The sequence below is a fragment of the Oryx dammah genome, unplaced genomic scaffold, assembly GCF_014754425.2.
Source record: "Oryx dammah isolate SB20612 unplaced genomic scaffold, SCBI_Odam_1.1 HiC_scaffold_26, whole genome shotgun sequence".
NCBI classification, from domain to species: domain Eukaryota; kingdom Metazoa; phylum Chordata; class Mammalia; order Artiodactyla; family Bovidae; genus Oryx; species Oryx dammah.
In genome coordinates this window covers 2,869,029-2,892,744 of record NW_024070210.1, presented here as the reverse complement: position 1 = coordinate 2,892,744, position 23,716 = coordinate 2,869,029, and the positions used below count along the sequence as shown (strand labels likewise).

General features: G+C 40.9%; 2 protein-coding genes across 5 annotated transcripts in view; one reads left to right on the top strand and one right to left on the bottom strand.

Moving 5' to 3' along the window:
- ZC3H14 (zinc finger CCCH-type containing 14) overlaps positions 1–23,716 on the top strand; it is a 40,526-nt gene that overhangs the window by 6,783 nt on the left and 10,027 nt on the right. For 3 of the 4 annotated variants that reach the window (XM_040227509.1, XM_040227508.1, XM_040227510.1), the window contains 7 exons: positions 1,353–1,393; positions 1,827–2,022; positions 2,994–3,423; positions 3,960–4,120; positions 4,591–4,691; positions 6,072–6,227; positions 20,260–20,334. In XM_040227509.1, coding sequence (XP_040083443.1) covers positions 1,353–1,393; positions 1,827–2,022; positions 2,994–3,423; positions 3,960–4,120; positions 4,591–4,691; positions 6,072–6,227; positions 20,260–20,334 — 1,160 coding nt within the window. The remainder of the gene's footprint in view (positions 1–1,352; positions 1,394–1,826; positions 2,023–2,993; positions 3,424–3,959; positions 4,121–4,590; positions 4,692–6,071; positions 6,228–20,259; positions 20,335–23,716) is intronic. The other variant, XM_040227511.1, reaches the window with a different exon arrangement.
- Positions 2,342–2,869, bottom strand: LOC120853554 (protein S100-A11-like). Its single transcript, XM_040227512.1, has one exon. It carries the CDS (start codon positions 2,813–2,815, stop codon positions 2,504–2,506), a length of 312 nt encoding a protein of 103 aa, XP_040083446.1. The 5' UTR covers positions 2,816–2,869; the 3' UTR covers positions 2,342–2,503.

Below are 23,716 nucleotides of genomic sequence, written 5' to 3'. Positions count from 1 at the left end.
TTTTGAAGAACATTGAGTGCAGTGTACATTCCATGAGTACATCCAAGGAACGTTTTGGTCCACGCACGCACTCCTGCAGTGTGGGTGACTTAACCCACTTACTACAGTTTGTCCTCAGAGTTTACCAAAAGCCTAAGGGAGGTTGTGGTGCTTTTGACTGGGGAAATTAACGTTATCATGAGTATTGCTTTTTTTTTTTTTTTGATTAAAGCCTTCAGCAGGTCAGGTCCTTGTTTTGTTTCATGCACTTTTTTATGACTGGACTTTCCGTTCAACATTTGGATCACTTTGAGTCCCACTAATATGGGAGATTGACCTAGTAGATCCTTTCTCAGATAACTTGAGGGAGTAAGACAAATTTCTTACATAATCTGTGAACTGAATTTGAACTTAAAATCAGTTCAACTCTTTCATTTTACCATAAATTTAATTCTTTAACATGTTCTGATAAAAGTAATGGCGTCTCTATTTTGACACTTTGCTTTCTTAAGCGTCCGTCAACACCAACCACAAACAGACTATTCTTATTCTTTGGAGCCCTGCAATAACTGTGTCTTAGGGGACAGTGGCATTTGACTGGGATCTGGGTGAAACATTGTTATAATATTTTCAGAAGGCATGGCCTCCTAGAAGGATTGTTAGGCAAATTTGCCTTGTACATAACTACTAAAATAGATTATAAGTAAGATGGTGGTTTGTTTACAGCATTAGTTTTGAAAATAATACAGTAAAATGATGATGTAGTAATTTTGAAATTAAGTTTTTCACCTCACATAATTAGGTTCTTCTAGACGCCATCTAAGTAGATAAAAAATACACAGTGCTTTCAACAATTTTAGCAATGTTCTATTACATATTTATGGTACTTTGTCTTATTTTATCATAAACTACCTTGAATCTTTCGTCCTTTTGAAACAAAATACTGTTCCTTGTGGACCAAGACTGTGTGGTCAGATGATATATTTGCCTTTATTTTTGCAGAGACTAGATGACAAAAATTGGAGAAGGAAATGGCAACCCACTCCAGTGTTAATGCCTGGAGAATCCCAGGGACGGGGGAGCCTGGTGGGCTGCCGTCTCTGGGGTCGCACAGAGTCGGACACGACTGAGGCGACTTAGCAGTATCAGCAGCAGATGACAAAAATAGTGATGAAAAAAATAAGATTTTTTTATTATCCTACAGTGTTTATATAAAGGCTTTTTGTTTTTGATATAAAACTTTCTTTTAATACCATTTATCAGTATTTAACTGAAGAATTGACCTGTAATGTCAGATTTAGAGTGACAGTTGAAATCCAGTCTTTCGTGATAAAAGGAAGCTTTAACATTTTGGGTTTATTTTTTTCTTTTAGGCTTCACGGTGTATTAGATAAACTTCGTTCTGTAACAACCGGTAAGGTTCATAAAAATCATGTTTGGGTTTTTCTGGAATTTGCTGTAATGTGATTGTTTTTCAAAAGTTATTTATACTGCTTTGGGGAAAAAACCCATGAATTTGAAAACAGTAGTTTATTTGAACTCTTTAAGGAAGCACACGTTTTCATGAATTTAAGAGCAATAAATTTAATATAATTTGAAGACAGTTTAAGTAAAGAAAGGGAAACTTGGCAGTTTATCCTAGGGAAATAATTATAGATGTGCACAATGATTTAGCTTCATGGATGTTTCAGTGTTGAAAATTACTTAAAATTGCAGTAATAATAAATTGGATAAATTTATATCACTATGGAATAATGTTCAGCCATTAAATATGTTGTCAAACACACATATTTATTGCCTTTAAGTAATCAGTATAGCTTAAAGGGACCATGTATTTTTCTTTCTAGACCCCTCTAGTCTGAAGTCTTCTGATACCAACCTCTTTGATGGTAACGTACCTTCAAACAAGAGCAGTTTCAGTCGAGGAGATGAGAGAAGGCACGAAGCTGCAGTGCCACCTCTTGCAGTTTCTAGCACTAGACCTGAAAAAAGAGAGTCCAGAGTTTCTACAAGTTCTCAGGAGCAGAAAGCCACTAATGTCAGGTAAGAGTGTTGTGTAGACCTACGGGCAAATGGGTGTGTGTGACATTTTATTTACATTAGTTAATATGTCTTTTAAGTTGCTGTTTTCAGACATTTTTGAAAACAAGTGGTTGGGAGCAGTTTTTTGGAATAAAATAAGGATAAGACCAAAGAATGATTATATTTTGCATAAAATATACATAAAGAATATATAAAGTTCTTTTTTTTTTCCCTTTTTTTTAAATTTTATTTTTTTACTTTACAGTACTGTATTGGTTTTGCCATACATTGACATGAATCCACTAATAGAATACATAAAGTTCTTTTCTTTTTTTGTGTGTGTGTTTTAAAAAACACTATTGTTTTATTACTAACAGGAGTGGCCTGCCTGGGTAGGTGGGTGTGCCGGGCTCAGGGTATATGGGGGCTGTGAAGAGCAGATAACTGAGAGGCTGGAAAGAAAGGAGTGGGTCTGGAGGCCAGGCCCAAAGGCTCCTCCAGTTTACTTCTGGCCAGAGGCAGACTTAACAAAGGATTCATGGCAAGCAATGGCCAGGCCACCAATAAGATTAAGAAATTCTTGGAAATCTAGCTGCCCATCAGAGTTGAGGTCCAATTTCTTCATCATGCGGTCAAGGACACCAGGGTCCTTCTGGTTCTTTGTGAAGGCACCCAGCTCTGTATTCATGAAGATTAGGAACTCGGCCTTGGAGAGTTTGGTGTTGTTATTATCCCTTCCAGCATGCTTCTGGAAAACAGCAATCAGAGACTCGATGCACCGTTCAGTCTCCGTAGGGCTGGATACTTTTGCCATGTCGGAGAGGAGCGAGGCGCGCGGATGCGAGCGGGGAGCTGCGCGGCGGGCACTGGGCCCATAAAGTTCTTTTCTATACTTTTTCATTGAGATGTATCTGACTAGTCTTTGAATAGTGGAAGATGCTGCTTTAAACTAGTAACACACCCTTTTTGGTCTTGTTTTCATTTTTTAACAGACAGACTTACGATGATGGAGCTGCAACCCGACTAATGTCCACAGTGAAACCTTTGAGGGAGCTAGCACCCTCTGAAGATGTGATTGATATTAAGCCAGAACCAGATGATCTCATTGATGAAGACCTCAATTTTGTGCAGGAGAATCCCTTATCTCAGAAAAAAACTACAGTGACACTTACATACGGTTCTTCTCGCCCTTCTATTGAAATCTATCGACCACCTGCAACTCGAAACACAGACGGTGGTGCTCATCTAAACAGGCTGCAGTTTCAGCAGCAGCAAAACAGTGTTCATGCTGCCAAGCAGCTTGATGTTCAGAGCAGCCGGGTGTATGAAACAGGACGCTTGTGTGAGCCAGAAGTGCTTAACAGCTTAGAAGAGACTTACAGTCCCTTCTTCAGAAGCAACGCAGAAAAGATGAGTATTGAGGTTTGTATATACTTTTGAATTCTGAACTGTTCTGCTGAAAATGGTCAGTTCTTAATAGTAAGTTGTATATGACATAACATCATATATTGGAAGTTTGTTCTAAACCGATCTCTGAGCTGCTCAACATAGTACACCAGTTGCATTTTTCTCTCCACAACTGGCTTCTACAGATATCTTGCATCTTGTTTATTTTCCTAGGATGCTAACATTTGAGGTAGCTTTAACCTTACGATATAATTTTGGGAGGATTTTAGGTCAATTTTAGATCCTTCATGGCTATAGTAAGCAATTGAGGAACTCCACTTTACTGGCTTCCTCAACAGTACTGTATGCTGCCATTTATGAATGACAGTAAAGCACTTTTTGCTTTAGCTTAAGATTGATTATTAGAGATATTACTTTTATTTATATAAGAAAGCAGGGAAATAGCCCATGAACTTAATTCTTAATATTGCTTGGCTTTTTCTTTATTAAGTACTCTGTAGTAGAACTTTTATCTTTTGAGACTAGATAAGTGGAAATTTATATGATTGCAGGAAGAAAACTTTCGGAAGAGAAAGTTGCCTGTGGTAAGTTCAGTTGTTAAAGTAAAAAAGTTCAGTCATGACGGAGAAGAGGAGGAGGGAGACGACGATTGTGGGCCCCGCACAGGAAGCATCTCCAGCAGCGTGTCAGTGCCTGCGAAGCCTGAACGGAGGTATCTGGGCACGCCTGTCAATTAACCTTTCACTGCCTGACAGAGTCTTCTGGGTTTCTTGAAGAGGATATCATGAAAATATAAATTTAATCCCATGTAAGACTTTTCCATCCCTGGGTCGGGAAGATCCCCTGGAGAAGGGCATGGCGACCCACTCCAGTGTTCTTGCCTGGAGCATCCCGTGGACGGAGGAGCCTGGGGTTGCAGGGTCGAACATGGCTGAGTGACCAGCACACACACGTGACTTTTCCACTGATAATCTTTTCCATTAAAACCTGTAACATGGGTGGGAGGAAAGCTAATCCAAATTTGTTGTTTGAAAAGTTACAAGGTTCCAATTCAGTTGGTATTTCCTAAAGACTACAGCTAGTCTGTTCCAGACCAGAGAAGGCTGTAGTAAAAATACTGTGGATGGCTAGCATGTAAAGAACTGCAATCTACAGTTCAGTTAAAATGCCTTTCTTTTTCAGACCTTCACTTCCACCTTCTAAACAAGCTAACAAGAATCTAATTTTGAAGGCTATATCTGAAGCTCAAGAATCTGTAACAAAAACAACTAACTATTCTACAGGTAATTTGAATGTTCATAATTCCCGAGTAAGCTGTAGATGACTGCTCCACAAGTGGTGATAAAGATGCCTGGTAAATGTTAGGGCCAAGGCAGGAGTGATTAGGAGGGGATGTGACCACTGTGAGAAACTTTCTCCGCCGTCAGTCGAACTTGGTTCTAAAAAAAAAAAAGAACTTGGTTCTTTGAGCAACTGTAATGCCTTTTATTCCCTTTTTCTAATAAGGGTAAAACGTATAATGGAAATCTTAAAAGGAATTTTGGTAAATAAGAGATTTTCATGTTTATAGCATTATAGCCAACGTTAGATACAAATTTATGTTGTATGAAAGGGAGCAGAATCCAAAATCGGTTGGAATTAGAAAGATTTGTGTGGCATATGAACAAGTTGGTTTCTTTCCTTTCAGTAAAACCTGTTAATGGAATATGAGGCAGAGAATTGACTCATGTTCTTGCCCTAATCCTAGTGGAAGTACTAAATGGTTTTATGAAAGATTATAAAGTATTAACATGTTTTTAAAACAGAGGAGAAGAATGAGCTATAATATCTTACAGGAAACTCGTCCTAAAATGTAACCGAATGACGGGCGTCGTATTGCCGTCAGGCTCGGTGCTCTGTGCCCTGCGTGCTCTATCTAGTATGCAGAACTTTCTGCTAATAAGCTGTAATGGTTATGCACTCTAAATTTTTTAATTTTTACTTTTGCTATGGATTTGATAACTGTCCTTTTAGTATTTTTCTGCTTTTCTGTTCTCTTTTGCGTCTCTTTGTATGACCCTTTCTTAAAACGAAGTAAACTGTAAGCTAGCAACTTTCAAGCCTGGTAGTCATTTGTACCCTTATTTCTTCTCATCCCTAATTTAACCCTGAACATAAACAGCATTTGAATTATTAGGTAAAGGCCAACTTGACATAACAATGCCTCTGTTTACATTTTCTTATTTGGTCTGTCAGCAATATTGAGTATTTAGAATGGTGAGAAATTTAGACATCACTGTGAACTTAAAATTTCCTACTTTTGTAATTGGAGAGAGTCTCAAAGATTTTTGAGACATAGCATTGAAATTTTTATTCACGCTATCTAGATTATAATTTGAAATTATTGTACAACCATGAAGCAGAACCCAAACTGCATATGGTTAACAACACATGTGTGCTGCAGTGTCTTTATTGCATATAGTTTAAGATGTAAAGATGTTTTTTATATAAGCATGGGTAACTAAGAGTATTGAAAAGGAACATGAGGAATCTATGAACTGTTTCTAACAACTCATATATTCTAAACCCAAGGAGGTGTTTACATTTAATGTGATACTCACTGTTGAGTTTTGATATATCACTTCATTTGCATTTCCTTCTTTTTTTTGCTTTTTATGTAAAAGTCTCACAGAAACAGACACTTCCTGTTGCTCCCAGAACTCGAACTTCTCAGGAAGAATTGCTAGCAGAAATGGTCCAGGGACAAGGCAGAGTCCCCAGGATAAGTTCTCCTATTAAAGAAGAGGAAGCAAAAGGAGATAATATAGACAAAAGTCAAGGTAATAGTTTAAATGGTGTTTCACTTTCTACTATACTTTTTTTCACAAGACATCACATATTTTCCAGTGAGTATTTATGAAATCTTGGTTATGCTGTGAGAAAAGGGCTCAGTAGGCCCATGAATAGAAAAAGGGACCATGAGGGGAGTCTATACACTTTTCAGAATTTAAAAAAGCATATTATTGGGGAAATTTTTAGTATTCCCAAAAGAGGAAAGAATAGTCCAGTGAATTCCCATGAATCCAGTCACCCAGCTTTTTTAGTATTTTGCTAGTCTTTAGTTACGTGGACGCATGCACTCTTCCTTCCTTTTTGGTAATCCCACCCCTGTTCCCTTGAACTTGAAGTCTTGTCTTTAAAATCTCCCCTTTCTGAGCATCATGTCTCTGACCTGTCAGAGCTGCCTCATTGTCCCGGTTGTACTAGTTTATCCCCTTGGGTCTGACATACTTCCAGCTGATCTTTTTGCTTGCTTTCTCTCGGCTGCTCACCCCCACCTCTTGCACAGACCCTCCTATCTGAGTGTGACTCTGATGCTGTAACTCCTTGTGAGAGCGTTTCTGGCCCCTCCTCCCACTCTGCATCATCCAGGACTGATGCCAGCAGCTTGGCCTCTCGGCAGCTTCATCCATTACCTGCCCCCGGGCCTGCGCAGCCCTTCTCCGCTGCTTTTTACCCGTTTCTTCTGTTCCCATTAGGAGAGACTCTAGTTCTTTCCCTCTTCTATAAAAAACTCCACCAAAGCTGCGTGCTAATTGTGACTTAATACTTCTATAATGCTGGAGTATATTTTTTCATTCCTCCTTAGCTGGGTCCTTTAAATTGTTCCAGGGTCCTCCCAGATTTACTTGTTTCATGAAACCTTATGTTTCCATCTTATATTTGTCCCTTCTCTCTCCATTTTTTTAAAAAAAGTCCTTAACCTAGGGTGTGCAGTTTGCCGTGTTCATATGTGCGGTTCCCATAAATCATGGTCCTGAAAATGGGAAAACCCTCAGAATAGCCAGGAGGTACTCATTCAAATTATAAATGTGCCGATTTGTTTAAAGCAGTGGAAACTGGGATTTGAGCTTTAGTTAAGGATTTGCGGTGAATTGGAGTCTGTTCAGAGGTTAAAGCGTCAGCCTGGAATGGGGAGAACTGGGTTCGATACCTGGGTTGGGAAGATGCCCTGGAGAAGGAAATGGCAACCCACTCCAGTACTCTTGCCTGGAAAATCCCATGGAGGGAGGTGCCTGGTAGACTACAGTCCATGGGGTCGAAAAGAGTCGGACACGACTGAGTGACTTCACTTTCAAACAGGTTTGAATATGTGATTTCATGATGGTTTTTTTTTTCCCCCATGGTGGTATTTTTAAGTAAACCCTTGGTGGTGGTGGTGGTGTAGTTGCTAAGTTTTGTCCGACTCTTTGAACCCCATGGACTATAGCCTGCCAGGCTCCCTTCTCCTTGGGATTCACCAGGCAAGCATACTGGAGTGGGTTGCCATTTCCTTCTCCAAGTAAACCCTTAATTGGTCCTTTTGGAGAATAATAGATACTCATTCACGGTCGTGAGAACCAGAGAAGTAAAATTCAGCATTTATGCTTTCTTTCCTTTAAAGGTGGTCCCACAGGGTGACAAGGTCGTACAGGAGTTAGTACTTATTTCTGTAAGTGACATTTTATCAAACTGAGCCATGTCCATTTATTTACGTATGGTCTGTGGCTCTCTTACTGCAGCCACAGAGTTGAACAGTTGCAACAGAACATGAAATCCACACAACTTAAAATCGAAAGTATTTGCTATCCCTTTTGATATAGTAGATGAAGGGAGCATCTTTTAAAATTATTTCAGCTTAGAAGTGAAAACAAAATGATAGAATTATAGTAATTTCCCCCCGCCAACTAACAGTGAATTAGTGAATCTAGGCACTGATAATGGCTACTAAAACTTTTAAAAGTGAAAGTCCACTATTTGGTGCCTCCTGCTGAAAGAATAAAAGACGACCCTAGTCTTGCTGGAGGAGGTGGGCCTGCGTGATGAAGCCTCTGGCGCAGCAGTCAGCTGGCAGGAAATGCTGGGGCCGTGAGTGTGCAGCAGGCAGAAGGCAGCTTTGGGGCATTACATATGTCAGTAGACTTACAGAATGCAAGGGACAAGGGGAAGGTGTCGTGTCTGGGTATGTACACTTGTATGATAAAATCACAAATTAGATATTACTCTAAAAAGCATCTATGATTCCTTGTGGATAGGAGTACACGGAGGGAGGCTAGTGGGGTGGCTTGTTCAGTCACCAAGTCCGCCTCTTCACGACCCAATGGACTGCAGCACACCAGGCCTCCTTGTCCCTCACCATCTCCCGGGGTTTACTCAAACTCATGTCCATTGGATCCAACAATCTCATTCTCTGTCTCACTCTTCTGCCTTCAATCTTTCCCAGCATCAGGGTCTTTCCCATGAGTTGACTCTTTGCATCAGGTGGCCAAAGTATTGGAGCTTTAGCTTCAGCATCAGTCCTTCCAATGAATACCCAGGACTGATCTCTTTGGGATGGACTGGTTGGATCTCCTTGCAGTCCAAGGGACTCTCAAGAGTCTCCTCCAACACCACAGTTCAAAAGCATCAATTCTTCAGCGCTCAGCTTTCTTTATGGTCCAACTCTCACATCCGTATATGACTACTGGAAAGACCACGGTTTTGACTATATAGCCGTTGGTTGGCATGATGATGTCTTTGCTCTTTAATACAGTGGTTTGTCAGTAGCTTTCTTCCCAAGAAGCAAACGTCTTTTAATTTCATGGCTGAAGTCACCATCTGCAGTGATTTTAGAACCAAAGAGATCTGTCACTGCTTCTACCTTTTTCCCTTCTGTTTGCCATGAAATGGTGTGATCTTAGCTTTTTTAATACTGAGTTTTAAGCCAGGGTTTTCGTTCTCCTCTTTCACCTTCATCAAGAGGCTGTTTCGTTCCTCTTTGTTTTCTGCCATCTAGAGTGGTGTCATCTGCATCTCTGAGGTTGTTGGTAGTTCTCTCAGGGATCTTGGTGGTAACTCATCCAGCCCAGTATTTCGCATGCTGTGGGGTGGCTTACTTAGTTTTATTTTCTAGGCCTGAATAAGATTATAATGGTGTTTTGCCTTACAAGAACTCATTGGGTGTTTTTGTGAGGCTTTCTATATCATTGTTTCATTTTAAAGTAAAAGGTTAAGAAACTGAAAAGGTGTGAAGTACCTCTCCTACTGAAGACTAGTGCTGCTGTTGCTGGTATCATCTGTTACCAGCGCAGAGTGACACTCAGAGTTAATTAGTGTGCTTAGTCACTGTCGGCAGCTTAGGCACTGTTGAGCAGCTTTGTCTCTGACAGGTTTTTAAAAATCTAGGTATGATAAAAAAAAAAAAACCTAGCTATGCACATATCATGGCTGGAGCTGTTGATGTGCTCGCCATCTCTCTGGCCTCCGTATTGTAAGGAGGCTAGCCACCTCACGGTACTTTGCTTTTGTCTTGGGTTAATCTGTCGCTCAAAGTGTTTTGCCAGTCTTTTGAAAGATTTATCACAGCAGCAGTTCTTGCTTTACTGATTCTCTTTTGGTGTGTGTTCCCTTTCATTGATTTTTGCTCTTACTTTTAATATATCTGTTTATATTGTTTATTAACTTATGTTAGCCTGGGTTTTGCAAATGTAAGCATTTAAACTATGAATTTCTCTTGAGCCATTTTTCCTGCACGTCACAAAGTTTTTGTTGTCATTCAAGTGCATTTAATGTATAGAATATGGAAGTTTTGGTTTTAGTCTTTTAATTGTTTTAACTATATACTATGGACTTAATTGCATTGTGATCAGATAATGTGATCTGTGTAATTTTTTTAAAAGTAGTTTAAGACTTAACATAGTCCATTTTGTACATCTTCCATGTACATTTTGAAAGAAAGTGGATTCTGACTGTTGAACTGAAATTTCTGCATTCGGTAGTTAAAGCTCTGTAGTGAGTAGTCTTCAGGTCTTGACCTTGCTGAGTTTTTGGTCCGATTATCAGTGATTGAGAGGATTTTGAAATTGCTTGTCAGGATGACAGATCTGTCTTAATTTCTCTGTACTTCTGGTAGATTTTGCTTCATTTACTTTGAGGCTATTGAACTAGGTGCATGTATATTTAAAATTGTCCTGATGAATTGAGTCAGGAAGGTACATCTTCCTTATGAATTGAAACTTTTACCCTTTTCTGTAACCCTCCACGTATTACGTGATGCTTTCATCTAAATCTCAGTTTTGTCTGATGTTAAGGAAGTAGTTAGTATTTGCCTCATACGTTTTGTGTTCCATGCGTTTGTGTTTAGTCGTCTTTGTCCTTGTTAGGTGTGTGTCTTTTAACTATTGTAAAGCTACATTATTGTTTTAAAATTCCACCTGAGCTTGCTTTTTATGTGAGTTTAAACCATTCACATTTATAAAGATTATTGATGGAGTTGGACTAGTTTCTGTCACCTTTTCTTGGGTTTTTTTATTTGCCTGCTTTCATTTTTTGACCTTTTTTAAAGATTATTAATTACATTACATTGTAATTGTTGTTGATTGCCCAGCTCTACTTTATTTTGTGTTTTTTTAAATAGTTTTTATTCTTTTATTGGTTACCACTGACATTTTACCTTACAAATTTAGTATTCTAAAAGTTAATATTCTGACCCCATCTGTAAACAGTAAATGGATTTTATTATATCTTAGCTGCAGTCTTTACCTCAGAATTTACATTGTGTTTCCAGTGGTTCATCTTGGTCCTTTTTTTTTTTTTTTTTTAGTGCATAAATTGGGTACCATTATTATTTAACCCAGGCTGTGTTTGTTTAGATTTACCAAATGTATATTATGTTTATTTTTTTTTTCTCAAATCTCTTGAATGTTACTTCAGTTCAGTTCAGTCGCTCAGTTGGGTCCAACTCTTTGAGACCCAATGAATCGCAGCACACCAGGCCTCCATGCCCATCACCATCTCCCGGAGTTCACTCCAGTGCATAACCATCGAGGCGGTGATGCCATCCAGCCATCTCATCGTCGGTCGCCCCCTTCTCCTCCTTCCCTCAATCCCTCCCAGCATCAGGGTCTTTTCCAGTGAGTCAACTCTTCGCATGAGTGGCCAAAGTATTGGAGTTTCAGCCTCGGCATCAGTCCTTCCAATGAACACCCAGGATTTATCTCCTTTAAGATGGATTGGTTGGATCTCCTTGCAGTCCAAGGGACTCTCAAGAGTCTTCTCCAACACCACAGTTGAAAAGCTTCAACTCTTAGGCGCTCAGCTTTCTTCACAGTCCAGCTCTCACATCCATACATGACCACAAGAAAAACCATAGCCTTGACTAGACCGACCTTTGTTGGCAAAGTAATGTCTCTGCTTTTCAGTATGCTATCTAGGTTGGTCATAACTTTCCTTCCAAGGAGTAAGCGTCTGTTAATTTCATGGTTGCAGTCACCATCTGCAGTGATTTGGGACCATCATTTTTCAGTATTTGGAAATATTTTTTTGATGTGTATTCTTTGGAAGTTTCTTTAGAACAGGTCTGTTGGTGGTAAATTTCCCGAGAGTCTGTTTACCTGTGAGCACGTGCAGTTGCTCTTGTTCTTGTGCAGTGGCTGTGCTGCACACATGAGTCTGGGTTAGCAGAGTCATTTGTTCTCACCTCCTTGTTTATGTTATTCCACTGTCTCTGGGCTCCGTTGCTGTTGGATGGACTCCTGTTATTTTGATTGTCTGCCGTTCCTTTGTAGGTGATCTGTCCTTTTTCTGGCTGCTTTCAAGATCTTCTCCTTGTCTTTGGTGTTCTGCAGTTTCACTACGATCTGTCTAAGCGTGGATTCCTTTTATTCTTCTATTTGGTGTATATTGAATAAAATTTTATATCTAAAGTGAAATACATTACGAAATACATGCTCACCCTGGAAAATCTGGAAAACGAAATTGTAATACTTGCTGATAGATTAGAAGATAATAGTACAGAGCAATTTAAAATAACAAGTGACTTTTTTTGCTTCATTATTTTCCGTGCTGGTTCTCCTCGAGGCCACCTCTTATAAATGCTCCTGTTTATGACTTTCTTTCATTTTCTTCATGTAATAGTATGCTTATACCGCTATTTCTTAATTCAGCTATAGTTGGTATGTTTTGATTTCTTGCTTCAATATATTAGAATCTAACCCTCACTTTTCCTTGCCTCCATGCCTATATAGTAAATTAACTGTTTTTAGTTCATTGATTCATTACTTTTTATAATTTTAAGAAATATACCTATTTCTTGTGTAATTAACTGTATCAATGTATTTTGACTTCTGAAAGACAGATATGTATGTCCTTTAATTCTTACATATCTTTTCTCATCCCCTTATTTTTTAAATTCTGTCATCTCTGCTTTTGTATTGCTGAAGAAGATTGAAAGTACAGTATGTTCTGATTTTTGTTTTGTTCTTTTGTTGCTGTTCTGCTTTTCTTGTTATTACTACGCTTTGTAGATTGGCTCTAAAAGTTGACAACCAATAAGCAGCATTTAAATCTTTAAGATGCAAAACACTTCTCAGGCCCAACTTTAGATCGTCTCCTCCAGTTCTTGGTTTAGAGTTTCCCTGGAGTTATTTCCTTTTCCTTGTGTTCAGAGTTTTTTTTTTTTTTTTTTTTAGGTTCTTTCCACCCCTTCTTTCCTTGCCCTCCTGTATTATAGTCGATGTCTTTGGGTCTCCCTTTTTTCCTTAGGTACCTTCCTCCTAGAACCTCTGTCCTTTTCTTCTCATCCCACACATGAGTCTGGCTGCTCTCTGGTCTGCTTCAAGGCTCTGTTTCGTGATTCACTCCTCCCTGAGCTCACACTTCGTTTCCTGGACCCCCTTGTCTTCTGTTTTTGTCACCAGATCATGAAGAAACTTAGGGAAAAGTACGGGAAGTAAATTTTCTTGGCCTTTAGAAATCTAGTGTTTAATTGATATTAATTGATTCAGTACAGAAGTTTAATCCTCAGACATCGGAAGATGTGACTTCTTTATCTTGAGGCTTCTTTGTTTATGCCGAGAAGTTGATTGCCCATCTGATTCTTATTCCGTTATTAATACTAGAGCTTTTCCTCTGGAATATTTAGGATTTTCTCTTTTTCTTAATGGAAGAATAGTTGATTTCTATTTCAGGTATACAGCAAAATGATTCATCTATACATACACATACATACATACATACATATATATTTTTTCCTTCAGATTCTTTTCCATTATAGCTCATTACCCTGTGTTCTTTTTTTTTTTTTTTTTACCCTGTGTTCTTGATGTCTAAAATTTACTGATGAGTCTAGGTACTAGTTAGTTACTATCTGTTTTGTGTCCTTAGTTTTGACTTGATCTTGTTCTACTCTGAAATATTTTCTTGATTTTCTCTTCAGTTCCCCTATGTTTTCTTTTTTTCCAAAACAGGCAGATTTTAAAAAATTTCCGCAAGTTCTCCCTTGTTTTGTTTTTCACATTATCTGGGGAAGACAGGATCATTTCAGATTGTCTGAGGAACATAGAGGGTTTGAAGGATTTTTGTTTAAGAATTCTCTTTTGTACCCCCCAAAATAGTTTCCTATCAGTTTTTGTTTGCTCTTTTTGCCATTTCATTTGTAGGCTCTTTTCAACAAGTCTGGTCATAATTTAAGAAAGTGTTAGTCACTCAGTCCTGTCAGACTGTGATCCCATGGACTGTAGCCCACCAGGCTCCTCTGTCCATGGGATTCTCCAGGCAAGAATACTGGAGTGGGGAGCCATTGCCTTCTCCAGGGGACCTTCCCAGCCCGGGGTCTGACCCAGGTCTGCATTGCAGGCAGGTAGATTCTCTACCATCTGAGCCACCAGCAAAGCCCCTAGTTTAAGAAAAGGCAGCACAAAGCCCTAGCTAGGGTTGGGCATGGGCTGGAAGCTTTATCATTGGCAGGCTTTGTTTTAAATAAAGCAGGCAAGGAGCTGCTTTATCGGCCTTGAAATTGCAGAGGAATTTCCCTGGGGGAGCCTTGTATTTCCACTAGCTGCCTAGATTTTCCCCAGATCATTTGCTGAGTTTCTTTAGAAAAGAGTATATATTTTTTTTAATTAAAAATTTTATTATTTAAATATGTGCCTATACTATTCGGAAAACCTAGTTTTTTGTTTCATATCCTTCGAAATCTTTGCTCATTGCTCCAACCTCACATCTGTGGGTGCCCCTTTGTTCATTTCACCTGGCTCAGCACTGTCAACTCTCAGATTTGTGTTTGGACCTTGGACCTGAATTCCTATCCAACTGTTTTATATATCTCCTTGGATATATAGTGAACCCTTTTAAACTTGTCTAAAACCAAACTGCTAACATCTTCCCGACTAATCTGTTTCCCCTCCAGCCCTCCTTGTTTTAGTTAATGGTAGCCCTTCCTTTCCAGTTGCTCAGGCTGGAAGCCTGTGCTCTTTTGTTTCTTTCATGCTTTCTGCCCTTCTTCTTTCCTCAGTCTCTTCCCTCCCTTCCCCTCCCCCCCCCCCCCCCCCCCCCCCCCCCCTCCCTCCCTCCCCTCCTCTTCCCTTCCTCCCTTTCTCCTCCCTGCCATCGTCTGCCTTCAGGACATAGTAAAGTTCGCCCACCCCTGGGATCTCTGTTGCCTCGATGACCGCAGCAGTGTCCTTCCGGGTCTGTCTCTCGCAAACTTACCTGTTCGCTGTCTGTTCCCACAGCAGAGAGGGACCCTTTTAAACTGTTGGATCCCAGCACACCCTTGCTCAGAAGCTTCTGGTGACTCCCTGTTACGCTCTCAAGGACAAAAGCCCTCCCTGATCTCATCACCTTGCCAGGCCCCGCCTTCTGTTCCCCTTGCTCTTCCTTAGACCTGCGCGGTGTGTTTCTCTTTTGGAGCATTCAGAGAAGAGCATGTGTGAGCTGCTTTTGCCCTCTTCTGGGAGTGTTTTCTTCCTGTCGTCTGTAAGCTTGCTCATCTCTGAGGCCTTCCCTAGGCCCCCAGCCCCATTCTCCCTAATCCACTTTCCTGAAACTTTTTTTTTCCTCTGTAGCACTTAACTGCCACCTAATATATACTTTATACTTTCATCATTTAGTTTTTATCCAGATTTGGGGCTTTAAATCGCTTGCAGTCCTCCCAGTGTCTTGTTGGTGGCTCTTCTGCCGGGCCTCAGCCAGTATTCATGTGTGTGTTTTCTGTTTCCAGAGGTGTTTGAAATCTCGTGTGCTGTAATCTGCTCCCTAACCATACAATGCTAAAGTCATTTTTCAGTGTGTACACTCAGTGTATGTATTTTGTTTACATACACACACTCAAATGCTATTATTGATATGTAAGAACATGTAAAAACAGAGTTCTAAGGAGTATACAGATAAAAAATATTTTTAATATAATAGAATTTCTGATTTCCTTTCTCCACCTTAGTGGAGGAAGTGGATTATTGTCTTGGAAACCCAATTTGAAATCTACTGGTATATGTTGGTAAGAATTTGTGCCATTTTCACGTTCTTTACTTCATTTTTATGGACTCTCCAGAAGGAGAGGCTTTAAATGTATATACTTAATGTATATCATGTTGGACTGGAATCACTGTGAAAGACTCTTAGTAAAAAGGAGTTTTCATATTCAGAGAAAGCAAGGAAAGTCCCCTCTAAGTGCTGCCCACTGCCTTCCTCCGAGGTAAGCACTGCACTTGCAGACCGGTGTGTGTCTGTAGTCTTAGTATTTTTAAAAATATGTTTGTACGTATCCATCCTTTCTGGGTAGAGTAGAATTCTAAGTGTATTTCTGTACATACATACATGTATCTATAAAAAGAGTTATACCATGTGGGCTTTCTTTGTAATACATTTTGTTCCATTTACTGTATCATAGAAGCATCATAATAGAGTGGTTATGAGTAGGTGCTCAGGGAGACAGACTGCTGGGGTGTTAAACCAGGCTCTGCCACTCACTCACTGACCTTAACCTTTCTTGAGTTCTGATTTCCCAAGAATATGTGAACTTTTTCTGTTGATGAACATTTACACTGGAGTCTATGGAAGGATCTTTGCTTACTTTGCATTCTGAAGTTGAGCTGGGCACACGTGGGTGAACAGGAAGCCTCCAGTGGGCTCCTTTTGAGCACCTGTTTCTTTGTGACCCATCCCCTGACAGCCTCCTGCTTCTCCCACTGCAGTGGTGTCTGCTGCCCCCCAGTGGCCCCTGACGTGCGGGGGTGCTGGGCCGAGGGGGTGCCACGCTGCCTCTTGTTAGCTGGCGCTCCTGAGGAATGCCATGTGGCTCCAAAGCCTTGTTCTCTTTGAAAACTATTTTCTGTATAAAGATTTTGAAGATTCAGGGTAGTTTACAGGTAAGAGTGAAGAAGTAAATAAAGATTCTTATATAAATGTCAGTACTTTTTCTTTATTCTGTTACGGGGAAGCCAAAGGCTGCAGTTCTTTATACAAATTCTTTTGGAGGGGCTGTGGAGAGTTGTGTTCACCATCTTGCATCCTCATATTTTGCACAGCTTATTTGTTGGCTTAGTGAGTATACCAAAGTAAAAACCTTTCTCAAACTATAGCCATGGAGAGAGATACTCTGATGCATTCTCTGAATGCAGGAGACATTCTCTTGGATCGGAAGACTTTAATTTTGTTAAGATGATGATACTCCCCAAATAGATCTTGGATTCAACTCAGTCTTTGTTAAAAATCTCTGCTCTCTTTTTTCCAGAAGATGCAAGCTGATTCTGAAATTTACATAGAAGGGGAAAGGACTTGGAATAGCCATAACTATTGAAAAATAATAAAATTAGAGGACTTATATTTTCCCGTTTCAAAACTTACTGCAGAGCTGCAGCTCTGCCATCTGCTGGCACTGGCATAAGGGTGTACGTATAGCTCTGTCGAATCAGGGTGAGAATTCAGAAACGAACCAGTGTGCTTGTGATCTGTTGAATTTTGACAAGGACATCTTTTCAACAAATGATGCTGGACAGCTGGATAGCCACATGCAAAAGAATAAAGTTGGATCCTTACCCGACACCATATATGAAAATTAACTCAAAATGGATCAGATGCATAAGTGTAAGAATTAAAATGACAACACTCTTAGGAGAAAGAGTTCGGTGTAACTAAGTGACGTTGGACTAGACAGTGGTTTCCTGTATGTGGCACCAGAAGCACATACAGCTAAAGGAAAAATAGATGAAGTTGGACTTTATAAAAGTTCAAAACGTCTGTGCTTCAAAAGATACTATCAAGAAAAAGGCAACCCACAAAAAGGCGAAAAGTCACCTATCTAATAATGATCTAGCAGCAAACCAAGGCCAAATCCTCATTGTCTCTGTCTTTAAATTTCCACCATGTCTCATAGCAGTACAGTTGAATTCCATCATCACCACATATATTTTTAATAAGGTTTGTGTCTCATTAGAGACACATGGGTGTGATCACAGGTCCAGTTAGCTTCCAAATAGTGTCCTGTTACTATTTTCAAGGGGAAATGAAATTCAAGATACTAGATAAAGCGATTTAAAAATAATGTGAAACTTGACAACTACGGGTACATTGATGAACAAAAGTATATTAAGGTCACATCATATTCACGTGTAAAGTACTTTATGTTATATTGCTTATTTATGCCTCAGATCTTCAGTGGCCCTTTTCATATGAGGTAAATAATAGGAAATTCTTGATGTGTTGCCTATCTGCTTCCAGCCAATCACAAGCCAGAATTGTTTCCTGTGTAATAATAGGGTCTGTTGTTTGGAGAGGAGCTGTAAGTAAGACTTATAGGATACAGGGGGCTGCATGTTAAGGCTTCTCAGTTGAAGCAGAGAGAAAACTGGTCTAGTTTGTTGAGCATTTTCAGATTTACTTTGAGTTCTGACTCTAGAAATGTACAATCCTGTCTTTTCAATTACAGGTTTTAAAATGTTACTGATGTTTGATACTTCTTAAAGTCACAGCCTTAATGAATTGCTTTTACTTTTGATGAAAGCTTAGTGAGCTGTGAAAGAAAAATTACCAAATATTAAGAAGGAGAGAGAATTTTGTGAAAATGTCATCAAGGTTTCCATCACCGTCTTTACCAATTTTCTTTTCACCTGGGCCAGTTGACTTAGGTTCCGTAACAAGCTCCTCTCGTTCACTGAATGAGCTAGACAATATTTCCCATCTTTTAAGGAAAATATCAACTGATATCAATGAAATTAAAGGGATGAAAGCAGCAATTTTGACGGTGGAAGCAAATCTATTTGATCTTAATGTTAGAGTGTCACAGAATGAAGCAAAAATTTCATCTTTGGAGGTTAAAATGAATGAGTATTCAACATCTGAAGGCAGCAGACAGTTTGAAGATCTTCAAGAGGAAGTAGATTTTGAATCACAGTCAAGGACTACTGATGTAAAAATAATTGGTTTCCTTAGAAACATTGAGAAAGGTAAATTTTTAGAATGTGGTATCATTGGGTAACTTGACTGTAGTTTTCATATGGAGGCAGCAGGTCACAGAGAACTTGAATTTTTTGTGGACCTTTAATGACAAAATCTTGTACGTGATTTATCTTAGAAGCCTATACCTTAGAATTCCATCCTTCTTCTGGATCTCTAAAAATGATGCTTTGAAAAGGTTAGAGAGGTGAAACAAAACTTGAACTGTGAGAGCATGGTCTTCTTGCATCTGTCTATTTTGTGAAATTACAGTGTGTAATTCTGTCATTGTCCACTGTTTATGCTAAAGAGATCTGTTAGTATTTGAATTGAAAGAGCATACTCCCTGTAACCTAACTGCACGTCAGTTTCCCAGGCAGCCCTTCAGGAATACAACTTGGCTAAATAATCTGTTTTGGGTCAGCTCCTGAGGATTTACTGGATTTTCACCCATGGTAATTTTGGAAGAAATTAACTTATTTGGGGGAACAGGGCACATCATTAAGGAGTAATGTAGTGTAACTTATATTTAAAAGAAAATAGCTGATAAAAATTTGGCAAATTTTAGACTTTTTAAAAAAACCTCTCGATGAATCATGATAGTCGGTAAGCAGCTGCCAGCTTCACACACTTGCGCTGAGTGAGCAGACTGTCCTGGGAAACTGACGTCATAGGCTTACTAAGCGTTGGCGCGCACGGTCAGAGAAGGTGACGGCACCCCACTCCAGTGCTCTTGCCTGGAGAATCCCAGGGACGGGGGAACCTGGTGGGCTGCAGTCCATGGGGCCGCAAAGAGTCGGACGTGACGGAGCGACTCAGCAGCAGCAGCAGCAGCAGCACGATCTTACTGCTGTTTCAGTAGTGTTCAGAACCCTCTCAACTACGTCCCTTCCTGCATCGTACTGTATCACTTCTAAGTCAGCAAGTGAGGCCCGAGTATCTGCTAGGCTGGGGGCGTTTGGAGAAGGATGACGCCCTTGCAAACCTCAACCTGAAGATAGAAAAGTCCGTTCTGTGTCTGTTTTGTTTTGCAGTGTAACTGAGAAAAGTGTGAATCCATTTAAGAAATAATGCTCCAGCCGTGTGTCTTACAGGGTCTCTTGAGTGCCCGTCCCGCCTTCGGCGGTGTAGGGCCTGGGCTGCAGCGCTCCGAGTGTCTCCTTTCCTGGGCGCTGCTCTCTGTGCCCATCTGGGCCTCAGTGTGTCCTTTGGGAACTCTGTTCTGCGGTGGGGGCTGCCTTACCCGCTGAGAGCCCAGCAGCAGAGGGAGACCCTCCTCGCGGGGATCTTGCCGCCGGCTGTCTCCGGTCTCCCAGGGAGCCAGCCGAGGGCCCAGGCAGCTCCACCCCCTGGCTTCTGCAGCCCTTTGCCTTTATCACTGTGCTTTTCTCCAGTCGAAGGAAACCAGCTTCCAGACAGGGAGAACCGTGGTCATTTTTGGTTTAACCTGAGTACAGGTTTTGGTCTTACAGACCTTTGGTCTAGGATTATTATTAAATTGTATTGTGGAAGCTTTAAGTTATTTTAAAGACTTTCGATTAGGAACCCAGAAAGATTATTTTGGTCTTAATTTCTGGGACACACATGACCTGCTATTGTTTTTTTTTTAAGCATAGTGAAGTTTTTAAATTTATGTTCTAGGAACTCAACAGAGGCAGTTGTTATCCCGATTGCAAATTGATCCCGTAATGGCAGAAACTCTGCAGATCAGTCAAGGTTGGTACTAATATTAAATTTTCATTTGTAATCTAGCATTTTTCAGTTGCTATTTCCATTCCTTACACCTCATTTAATGTATCCGGTATCTCTTAGATCGTGCCCTAAGATGCTACATTAACAACTGTGAAAATCTTTTAGGGCCAGGAGTCAGGATCTGCATTTTCTTCATGCTGAGTGGTGTTTACATTGTTCCCCTCGCACAGAAATTTGCTTCCTCTGACACCATTTCACCCTGGTCCCTAGAAACCGCTGGCTGCTCATGCCGCTGCTTTAGGGACCTCTTGAATCCTTACCCTGCTTTCCATGGAACTTTCTCCATTGCTCTGAGCTGCTTTAGTGTCCTCTGGCCTGTAAAACCTTATTCTCACTTTGACTTCATGTTAGAATATCGTGGCCAGGTGTTTACCCGGAACGTATCATTCTCAGAGCTGCTGTAACTTGCTTGCCTGTCTCCCTGACCCCCAGCACACACAGGCACATACCACGGGCCACCTGAGGGCCGTGGTGAGCGCCTTATTTACGTCTGTTCTCAGTGCCTGGCCCCACCAGATGCGTGTGAAATGCTAATAACTGCTGAATAAATGAGGGGCATTGGATCCCTGGAGTCTTAAATTCAGATCCTGTTTTTTCTGTTTCCTCTAAACCTGTCCGTTGTTGGAAGCTCTGGTTCCTCGACTGCTCCGTATCGACTCCTAACTGAATTTTCCTCACCTGTGTTCAGGACTCCACAGTCAACGACGATATTCCCTTACCCTTCCTGGCCTTCAGCTCAGAAAGGCGTGCTTTTTCTCTCCAAGGATTATCTTCTGCCCAGATGCCACATCGTACCCAGTTGGCAAATACTTTGGTGTTGACACCCTCTGTGGCTTTCTTCTCTCCCTCTCTGGTTTCTCCCTCTGTCTGTAAAAGTGCTGAGATGCTCTGCATTCTGGATTTTGCCCTCATTTCCCAGCATTCCATCATGTGTCTGCGTAAGAGTGCTTTCATTCGCGGTGTTCGGTAGCTGAGGTCAGTCACGTGCGTTCGCATCATCAGCGCTTGCACGTTTTTTGTTTCCTTCACTTATTTTCACCCACAGTGCACATCCTGTCTGCATCAAGCCGCATCCAGGCTTATGAGTGAGCACTTTGCCTACCTCCCACTCTGTTATTTCTGAGAGCCCTTTTGTTTCTGCGTATCCCTTTTATTTTTTTTAATACCCTGGCTTTATTTCGTGTCCTCTGTACTTTCTTATTTCTCTGAAGATATTAAAGGTGGTTTTGGACATTTTCTCCCCTCCCTTCTTGGTCTTGTTTTCCCCAGGTGGTTTGTTTTGATCACTGTTTTTCATGATAGAGGTTCTCAGATGTCTGAGGATCCTTGCTTGACTTGTATTTAAGAGCGGGGCACTTAAGCTGATTGGCCTTTGGGGTTCATTAATTAGAGGATGAGGTAAGGGACTTTTGACTTTTGAATGTAGGTCCTGCGGTAGAAGAGTGGCTTGTCTGGCCTGTCTGCTTTGGCGGTGGTGTGATGCCTGTGTCTCTGAGTCTTTTAGGTTGGTCAGCTTTTCCAGAGAAAGATCGTTCAAGAAGTAGATTGGGTGCCAGGGTTCTGGGAGCTCAGTGGGGATGGGACTGAGGGAGGCACCTCAACATTAACTAGCGTGTGATGTTTACTATACACACACACAGACACAGACACACACTCTGAGGGAGGCACCTCAGCAATGACTACTGTGTGATGTTTACTACACACACACACACAGTTTTCAGAATGGCTGGCATTCATTAGTCTAGAAACCCTCTGTTTTTACCTTTTCAGGAGTCTAAAGCTCCACTTTGCTCCAGGGGAGAAGTGGTCAAAGATTATCAGGAAATCTAACTGCTTTTTACAGTTTTAATAGTATGCATTGAGTTAATTTTGCACCTTTTCTGTCAGACCATGATGCTTCATCCGTAAGCCTCTTGAGCAATGATCAACAGGAAAGCGTATCTCCAGTTATTCCAAGTGTCTTCAAGGGTCGCGGTAGGGGAATAGCTGTGGTAAGAATAACAGAAAAGGAAACAGATACACAGAGTTTAGGGAGAGCAACCTGCTTCTGGATGGACACTTGAACTCGCTTCTGCTGTGTCCTGCCTTCTCCCAGCCCCTCCCAGGCCCCCCTTGTTGGCCTGGGAAGAAGCTTGGGATCCATATTTCTTCATTGTTAGTTGAAGACTCAGCTTTTAGAGATCTACTAAGTTAGTTTTCTCCTTTTAAAACGTGGTTATTGCCCCTACATACCATGTCCCCTGTAGTGGATGTGTGGACTCTTAACCACTGGAGCATAGGACAGTCCCTGGTTCTCTCTTTTACAGTTATTTTCTTTGTGAGGTGTTTTTAGAGTTTCAGTTCAGTTTAGTCACTCAGTCGTGTCTGACTCTCTGCGACCCCATGAATCGCAGCACACCAGGCCTCCCTATCCCTCACCAACTCCCTGTCCATCACCAACTCCCGGAGTGCACTCAGACTCATGTCCATTGAGTCGGTGATGCCATCCAGCCATCTCATCCTCGGTCGCCCCCTTCTCCTCCTGCCCCCAATCCCTCCCAGCATCAGGGTCTTTTCCAATGAGTCAGCTCTTCACATGAGGTGGCCAAAGTACTGGAGTTTCAGCCTCAGCATCAGTCCTTCCAATGAACACCCAGGGCTGAACTCCTTTAGGATGGACTGGTTGGATCTCCTTGCAGTCCAACGGACTCTTAAGAGTTTTCTCCAACACGGTTCAAAAGCATCAATTCTTCGGTGCTCAGCTTTCTTCACAGTCCAACTCTCACATCCATACATGAGCACTGGGAAAACCATAGCCTTGACTAGATGGACCTTTGTTGGCAGAGTAATGTCTCTGCTTTTGAATATGCTGTCTAGGTTGGTCATAACTTTCCTTCCAAGGAGTAAGCGTCTTTTAGTTTCATGGCTGCAGTCACCATCTGCAGTGATTTTGGAGCCCCCCAAAATAAAGTCTGACACTGTTTCCACTGTTTCCCCATCTATTTGCCATGAAGTGATGGGACCAGATGCCATGATCTTTGTTTTCTGAATGTTGAGCTTTAAGCCAACTTTTTCACTCTCCTCTTTCACTTTAATCAAGAGGCTTTTTAGTTCCTCTTCACTTTCTGCCATAAGGGTGGTATCATTTGCATATCTGAGGTTATTGATATGTCTCCCAGCAATCTTGATTCCAGCTTGTACTTCTTCCAGTCCAGCGTTTCTCATGATGTACTCTGCATAGAAGTTAAATAAGCAGGGTGACAATATACAGCCTTGACGTACTCCTTTTCCTATTTGGAACCAGTCTGTTGTTCCATGTCCAGTTCTAACTGTTGCTTCCTGACCTGCATATAGGTTTCTCAGGAGG

Coding starts and splice junctions, on each gene's coding strand:
- LOC120853554 (XM_040227512.1), bottom strand. CDS start 2,815: ATGGCAAAAGTATCCAGCCCTACGGAGACTGAACGGTGCATCGAGTCT.